Genomic DNA, 8,463 nt, shown 5'->3' with positions numbered 1-8,463 from the left:
AATATGATTTGTAAAAAAAAAAAAAAAATGCATGAAGAATTTTTTATTTTTAGATTCATTTTATGCATGCACACAATTCATTAAGATGTTAAAACTTTAAACTATAAAAAATGAATTCACGATGAAATTTCTTTGTTTTACTTTAACATATATGCATGTAATTACTTTCGATGTTAAATGCATTAGGAATTTTTAGATCGCTTTATGTATGCAATTAAATGTTAAAAGCTGGTTTTACTTTAATTTTTTGGAATTCAAGAGTTTTTTTTTTTTTTTTTTTTTTTTTTGTCTTGCTGTATCTTAGGTGGTCTACAAAGGAAGAGAGAGGGCACAACGGATCAATTTGTGGCTTCACGATGGACATTATGATGTATTAAGTCCCTGAAAGGGTTTTTCGATAGCAACCATTATTGCACAGCATGTGGAAAGCCGTATGATCATCCGGAAAGCCATAGATGTGCCAATGCGTGCCCTATATGCCTAAGGACTGATTGCTTTCCAGGCGTATCCCAACGATGCCAGGATTGTGACCGTCTCTGCCGATCCGATGCCTGTTATGCAGCACACAAAGCCCTCACTGGAAACCAAGAGTTTTCACTTTGCGATAGAGTAAGTGTTTTGAAAATATATCTTAATGACCAAAGTTATTTATCATATAATTTTCTCAAAATTGTTATGTTAAAAACATTATTGTCGTTACAGGCATACCAGTGCAGGGACTGCTGCCAAGTGATCCGGAGGCTGCATTGCTGTAAAGAGTTGCATAAGTGCGGTACCACCAAATGTCCGTCTTGCGGCCAGTTTGTCGTGGCTGCTGAGCACCGTTGTTATTTGCGACGTGTTGCTCCGAAGAAGTCTGATGACAAGTTCATCTTTTTTGACTTTGAAACGGACCAATCTTCGGGGGAGCATCTCGTAAATTTTGCGGTGGCTCAGTATGCCGACGGCACTGAAAAGGTGTTCCCGGGTTACGAGCATGCCAAGATTTCTGCGCCTGGCTGTTCACCCCACAACACAAGGGCTTCACCGCCGTGGCACACAACATGAAAGGGTAAGTTAAAAATACCATAGTTTGCATGCTTTAATTATGACTATGCTTTCAATATTATTCATGATATTTTTTTACTTACAGGTTCGATGGGCAGTTCCTGGCCTGGCTCCTGGAGCAAGGCACAGCGCCGGAGGTGATCCCAAACGGGTCTATGATCATGAGTGTAAGACACCCCAGTCTCAACATTCGGGTCATAGACTCGTTAAACCTTTTACCGATGGCGTTGGCCAAGCTACCGGGATGCTTCGGTCTCACCGAATTAAAGAAAGGATACTTCCCTCATCTCTTTAACTCGAGGGAAAACCAGAGTTATGTCGGATCGCTGCCTGAAGCCCGGTACTACAGCCCGGATACCATGAGCACTTCAGCCCGACAAGCATTTCTGTCTTGGCATGAGGAACACAAGGGGTATGTGTTCAATTTTCAAGACAAGATGCTGGCATATTGCAGGTATGTTTTTTCCTTTTTTCTTGCTTTAATTTTATATTTTATGTTTCGTATATTTAACATTTTCTTTTTATATTCATAGATCGGACGTGGATATTCTTCACCGCTGTTGTCTGGAGTTTCGAGCCCAGTTTTTGGATGTGGCGGGTGTGGATCCATTCCAGTAAGTTATTTTCTCATTCTGTTCTAATCATGTTTACAATTATGTTATGTTTAGTGTCTCATACCATCCTTTTAATTTCTTTTCAGATATGTGACCATTGCGTCAGCCTGTATGGCAACGTATCGGAGTGGCCACATTCAGCCCAACACGATTGCCATGGTGCCCACACACGGCTACGTCAACTCAACGAATTACAGCCCTGATTCGATCCGGTGGTTAGACTTTGTTGCTGCTTCGGAAGGCATTGCCATTCAACACGCTTTGAACGGAGCCGGAGAGCACAGAATCGCCGGAGTCTCGGTAGACGGTTTCTGCCAAGCAACACAAACCGTCTATCAGTTTCAGGTATGTAAAAAGTAAATTATTTTTCTATATGATTCTTTTTAATGATTTTACACTTCTAATGTTTAATTTACATGTTGAATACTAATAAAGTATTCGTGTTTTTTTAGGGCTGTTTCTTCCATGGGTGTAGTTCGTGCTATGACGGGGATACCATCCACCCCTTAAAAGGAGTTTCCATGGCAACGTTGCGAGAGAAAACGGAAGAGACCACACGAAAGCTTCGCACCCAGGGTTTCCACGTCATAGAAATGTGGGAGCATGAGTTTCAGAGAGAAAAAGAGGAAAATCCGGATCTCCAAGCTTTCCTGGAGCAACACCATCTGAGGGACCGGCTTAATCCTCGAGAGTCATTTTTCGGAGGACGGACCAATGCCCTCAAATTGTTCCACGAGGGAGACGCTAAATATGTGGATTTCACATCCCTCTATCCATGGGTTCGTACTTTTTTTATTATTTTAAAACCTTTTCATGGATGATGTGTTTTTTCTGATTTTTATGTATGTTTTTTTGACTTTTTGTTTTATTTCACAGGTGAACAAATATTGCGTCTATCCTGTAGGACATCCAACAATCATTACGGAAAGCTTTGGGGATATAGAAAATTACTTTGGACTTATCCAGTGCCGTGTGATTCCTCCTCGGAACCTCTATCTCCCGGTACTGCCCTATCGGTGTAGGAAGAAGCTCATGTTCCCCCTGTGTCGGACTTGTGCCTTTCTACAGTCTCAGTCTTCCTGTACCCACACAGACGATGAAAGAGCTCTTGTCGGAACGTGGGTATCGGAAGAAGTCAAGCTGGCGATAAAGAAAGGTTACCGCGTCACACATGTAAGTATTCAAAGATTATTTAAATTATTTGTCATAACCCAAATTTATTTAAAATCTTTTGTCATAACTGAAATTTATTCTTTATTTTCTAGATTTACGAAGTCTATCATTTCAAAGAATCGTCTACTTCCCTGTTTCGTTCCTACATTGATCTCTTTCTGAAGATCAAACAGGAAAGTAGCGGTTGGCCTTCGGAGTGTGTGACGTCTGAAGACAAATTAAAGTATATTCGCCAGTATGAAGAAAGAGAGGGCGTCAAGTTGGACGCTGGAAAGATTTCCATGAACCCTGGGCGTCGACAAGTTGCCAAGTTGGCCCTAAACAGTTTCTGGGGCAGGTAAGATGATTTCTTTTGGACTTAAATTTTTTGTAAACATTTTTAATTCTTTGTGATTTATGTTGAATTTTTGTTTCAGATAGGGCATGAACGTCAACAAAGCGCAACTGACCTACGTACATACGGTGCCAGACTTTAACAAGATGTTGGCGGATCCCACTAAAAAAGTAAGTTTTCTTATCGATTTTATCCATCTATAAGCTTAGTGTGTTTCAAACTGTTAACTCATAACTATTTTGAACTGTTAACTTATGATTCTTCTTTTATTTTCAGATCAAGGATGTCTTTCTTCCCACGCTTGAGGTGGCTGCCATTTGCTGGGGATCTTCAAAGGAGTTTGTACCGCAGGATGCCTCGACCAACATTTTTCTAGCAACTTTTACGACAGCTTGGGCTCGTCTCAAGCTGTATAGTGAAATGGAGAAGTTGGGTCGAGATGTCCTGTATCACGACACAGATTCCATCATCTATGCCTCGAATGGTTGCAACGATCCCCCCTTAGGAAACTTCTTAGGAGAATTTACCGACGAACTGGATGGAGATGTTATCAAAACCTTCGTGTCAGGTAAATACCTTTAAAAAGTTCCTTATTTAATATGTACCAAAAAAAATGTTTAATGTTTTTTCTATTATCTCTTTTTGTCTCATGATGTTTTATTTTTTCAGGAGGACCGAAAAACTACGCATACCAGACGGCCACTGGGAAAACCTGCTGCAAAGTCCGAGGATTTTCATTGAACTTTCGGAATTCCCAGTTGCTGAATTTTGAAGCCATTAAAAGTCTGGTCTGCAGCCTCGACCGAAGTGAGATCATCTCTCTCCACAACCCCTGCAAAATCACCCGAGAAGCGAAGAGAAGAAAGGTGGTGAATAAACCGGAAACAAAACTGTACAGAATTGTGTTGGATAAAAGGGTGATCCAACAGGACTTGACCACCTTACCATTTGGCTTTTGAAAATAACTTAAAAATATATGGTATGTACAAAAAATGTTTGTATGTAAAAAGATGTTATGCACAGTATTTGCGTGTAAAGACTTATTTAGATAAAAAAAAATAAACAGAAGTTTGAAAATTATGGTGTTTTTCTTTTTTTCAAAGAATGGCATGAAAGGTAAGTTTTTATTATTTTAAGAAAATTGTTATATTTTTTCAAAAATTATTATTATATGTTAGTTTAATTAGAAAGAAATACATAACACAAATAATCAGAAATTAACTTTTATTCATATCTCAAAGTATTACACATGTCATTACAATTTTAGCCACAGCTGCGAAGAGGATTTTCTTTTAGGTCTAGCATACATAGTTTTTACATTCATTAAATGTTTGTTTTTGACAAAGTCTTGAGGAAAGTTGTTAACATTCAGTACATTTTTAAACTGTTCAAAGGCAAAAGGTTTTTGAGTTCTATTTCTCAACAGAAAGTTTATCAACTGAACAATGTCAGAGCCAGAAAACACATGATCATCCAGAATGAGTTCTTTATTCTGTGTCCAGGAAATCTGATGCTATTATTTTCTGTGCCGTTCTTTTCTGCTTCACAGAAACTGTTTGCATAATTTCTTTTTCTATATCTTTCTCAGAACGTTGTTCAGGCGGTTGTTCTTCGGAAGTGTTCACATGAGGAAATGTAACATACTTTTCCAGAACTTGGATGTACAATTTAGACTTTTCTTCATCGTCCATTTTCTTTTTTAAGATGTTTTGAATTTGTGTGTCTAAATCACTCAAATGTTTATCTTCAAATTGCTGCATACGATCCAGGGGTACCAGCGCAAATTTCTTACTGTGTTCCATGGATAAGGGAGGATAAGACACTGACTGCTGCAGGAATCAGGAAAGATAGGAAACCGTCACCTTTTTGAACCAAAAGACGTCTTTTCTGAAAAAGAGGTACTTTTTTGTCCGCTAGTTTTCTTAAAGTTTTTTTAAAAGGGGCGAGTCGATTTTTGACCGTTTGGTGATGGGTACGTTTCCTTTTAGAAGATTTAAAACACACTCACAAACTGATTTAATGAGATGATTCGGACACTTTTTCATACAGCTGCTTTTATTCGACTTTTTCCTAATAGTTTTAGATAATCCACATCCTTCAGATGAGACATGCTGATGACAAATGAGCTCTTTTTCTTGCACACTTTCTTTTATATAGGTAGCAAATGCAGCCGCTTTGGTTAAAGCACAGCAATTAAATCCTTTTGCATGAATCGAACATGTTAAAGAACTTTTCTTTTTTAAATTCTGTATCTTAGGACAGTCTAGATTTATGATGTCTCTACATAATAAATTTTCTAAAAATAATTTCTTTTCTAATCCTTTCACGTATATGACAGAATAAATAGATGACAAATATTGCAAAATAATACGAAGGTGAGTATAAGTTAATACACCCTAACTCCAATTCATGTGATGACGGTTTCTTGTGACCCAAGCAAAACACTTTTGCTGAGATCGTGATAATGTTTTCCAAGGCTGAGGAGGTAAAAATGACCAGCAACTGTGATATCCTTCATGCACGGTGTAAAAAGCTAATTCTTTAACAATGTAACAATGAGACATCCACTGAAAACCTTCGAAATCGATCACGATGGGAGAAGACATGTTAGCCATTCGACGTCTCAAACTGAAATGAACTATCGGGGCTGGTAGACATAGTATTTATCCCCAGGAAAGATGCCTGTACGAAGGCGAAGCGTTTCACTTGTTTCAGGTCGTAAATCAATCAACAAGTAGCTAAATGGAGTTGAAGTAGCAGCCTGAAAAATTTCTTGAAAGGCCTTTACTTTTCCGGGGAACATTTGTCTAGCTAAATGCATAACTTCACTTTTATCTCTAGGATTTTTGTATAGGACAAGGTAATGGGAATTTAAATGAATATTTCTCATCTCCCTGCCTTGGTGAAAAAGATTTTGTGTTATAAAAACGACTGAAAGGTTTCGGTGATGACTTCCTTTTGTAAAAAGTTTGCTTAAGCGAGTATCACTTGCTAATTCAGACATTAAATCGTCTATGATAATTAAAGCATTTTGAAGAGTCTGCAGGTTAGATGGTAATCTTTCTTCAAAATTAACATTTTTCATGGAATTAAAAAGAGGTTGATAACTTCCGTAGCAATAAGTAATATTGGTCGGCATGGGATGGAACATTTTATGATCTATCAATTTCTTCACAAAAACCGTTTTACCCGAACCGGTAGGTCCACTCAGAAGACAAGTAGAAGGATGTACGAACTTGGGCAGTTCCATTTTTGGAAATGACAGTATGTTAAGAAAACACTCACTTTTATACTTTACCGAAAATCATTTTGCATAAGACATTTATTCATTTTGTTTAAAAAAGTGTAGAAACAAGAAACACAAGAGACATTTTTACAAATTAAAACAACTTTATTTTTTAAAAATCATGTTTACACCATATCTTTTTTTGACAAATTGAAATATTTGGAAATCATGATTCTTTCCATCTAAGGGTGATACAATGAGTTCCATACAGAATCCTTGACAGCGTTTAATAATAAAATAAATACAATAATGTCCACATACATTATAAGTTAAACTCTGAAGCGAAATCTTGTTCCAGCAAACATGACGATACTTCTTGACAAAGGATGTGATATCTTTTCCATATACTTCAGGCGGGAGTCCATAAGAGTCAAAAAATTCCAGAGTCTGTTTGTCTGCAATGTAGACAGCTAGCCAATGAGTTCCTTTTTCATCATGTTTATCAGTATTGAGCACCAGTGCACAGGGAAAACTTTGAATCGCAGGTATTTTATCACAAGGAAAAACACCCGCATAATATCTCAAAGAAATAGGATCTTGAGATAAGATTTGATGAATCTGTGATGAATTCATCAGTTTCCAAAATCGTACAGAATATTTCGAGCTTTATTGATTTCTATCAAATTTTCAAATTCAGCGTACACTAATAACGAAACAGTTTGTTGTAAGGAAGTCCCAAATTTTATTTCTAATCTTAAGTTGCTGTGTCGAACTAGATTTAAATGAGAGCCATCACAAGGGTCAGGTGACAGGTCGAAGCGAAATAAGGAATATCCTTTTGAAAATTCTGATCTTGAAAGGTAAAGTCCTCTGTCGTCTGCATTCATAAATAAATTCTGATAAGCTCGTATGAAATGATTTTTGTCAAAATTAGGCTGAAGAGGATTATGAGGTACCGGTTGTCCGTCCACATAAACGCCGATAAAGTTCATATTATAATGCTTGAATTCAAAAGGAGACTTTTTATAGTTTCCGTTAAAGGCATCATTATCGACACATGCCACCACAATACGATTAGGCATTTGACCTATGAAAATATTGTCTTAAATAAAACTCATATTTCCCGTTGGGATGGAATAGGCTTTGCAGAGCACTCTTTGAATGGGATATTTGGCTGTTGATTTTTCTAGGCTTTTGGCATGTCCTAACACAACACCTGGACTGACTCTCACTTTGCGTACAAACAATGAAGCTTGTTCGAGTAAAACTTTAAATTCACCTTCGCCCAATAAACAAAATTCAGGTTTGCTGCGTATGAGTTTAATTTTCATATCCACCATATTCAGCAAAAGTCTTTCCTGATGAAACATATCCAAGTGTAATCGGCCAATCATATCGACCGGAGCACTCAGTTTAAACAATTCTGCTCGTTGGTTGAATCCTTCATTCGGCTGAGTGTCTTGAATATCAAAAACGTTCAGACGTCCTGCTGTATCTTTGAAAAACAATTCTGATGACAGTTGAGACGTTTTCGTATCAAAACCATGATTCGATAATTTTTTTATCATGGCTCTGTAAGGATACGTGTTATTACTGGTGGAAACGAGTCTTTCATTTAAGCTAATATCCACTTGAGAAAACATAGAATGTAAAAAGAGATTGACAGGTCCCACTTTACTTTCAGCCGTGATTGGCTTGCCATCATTTTGTAAAATTTTTACTTTGACGTAGAGTTGTGTCTGTGATAAGTCTAGGTAGTCGTCTCCGCTTCCAGAAACATTGAATTAAACAGGACTTCCTTCCGACACATTGGCTAATGGATGAAATTCAACCCACTGACCTTTTTCGATAACTGTTTGTGTGGGAGGTAACGAAAATAAATCCAATTCGGATTTTGCGCATTCTGGAGAATCTTTTAACAGAAAAGCCATTACGAGTCAAAAGTATCACGTCGTTGCACCTTCCTGGCTTTAGACGAAATGAAGCGTTTGGGGGTTTTGCGCTTCCTTTTAAACCTTCCGTGACCAATCATCTCGTCTGCTTTCTGAACTGCTTTCCTCGCTAATTTT

The 8,463-nt window shown here is 37.6% G+C and overlaps 2 protein-coding genes across 2 annotated transcripts; both read left to right on the top strand.

The window, feature by feature from the left end:
* The first annotated feature begins 1,623 nt into the window (after nucleotides 1–1,623).
* On the top strand, nucleotides 1,624–3,228 carry LOC146995702 (uncharacterized). The gene is made up of 4 exons (XM_085822922.1): nucleotides 1,624–2,006; nucleotides 2,114–2,440; nucleotides 2,538–2,834; nucleotides 2,927–3,228. The coding sequence occupies exons 1-4, from the start codon at nucleotides 1,773–1,775 to the stop codon at nucleotides 3,173–3,175; spliced, it is 1,107 nt and encodes a 368-aa protein (XP_085679048.1). The 5' UTR covers nucleotides 1,624–1,772; the 3' UTR covers nucleotides 3,176–3,228.
* Nucleotides 3,165–4,195, top strand: LOC146995701 (uncharacterized). The gene is made up of 3 exons (XM_085822924.1): nucleotides 3,165–3,338; nucleotides 3,445–3,736; nucleotides 3,838–4,195. The coding sequence occupies exons 1-3, from the start codon at nucleotides 3,258–3,260 to the stop codon at nucleotides 4,125–4,127; spliced, it is 663 nt and encodes a 220-aa protein (XP_085679050.1). The 5' UTR covers nucleotides 3,165–3,257; the 3' UTR covers nucleotides 4,128–4,195.
* Nucleotides 4,196–8,463: the final 4,268 nt, after the last annotated feature.

Source organism: Stegodyphus dumicola, chromosome 8 (genome assembly GCF_044657685.1).
Source record: "Stegodyphus dumicola isolate Sdum_Otavi_A_Nest chromosome 8, ASM4465768v1".
NCBI lineage: Eukaryota > Metazoa > Arthropoda > Arachnida > Araneae > Eresidae > Stegodyphus > Stegodyphus dumicola.
Note: the sequence above shows the minus strand (reverse complement) of the source record. Positions and strands in the feature narration are given on the sequence as shown.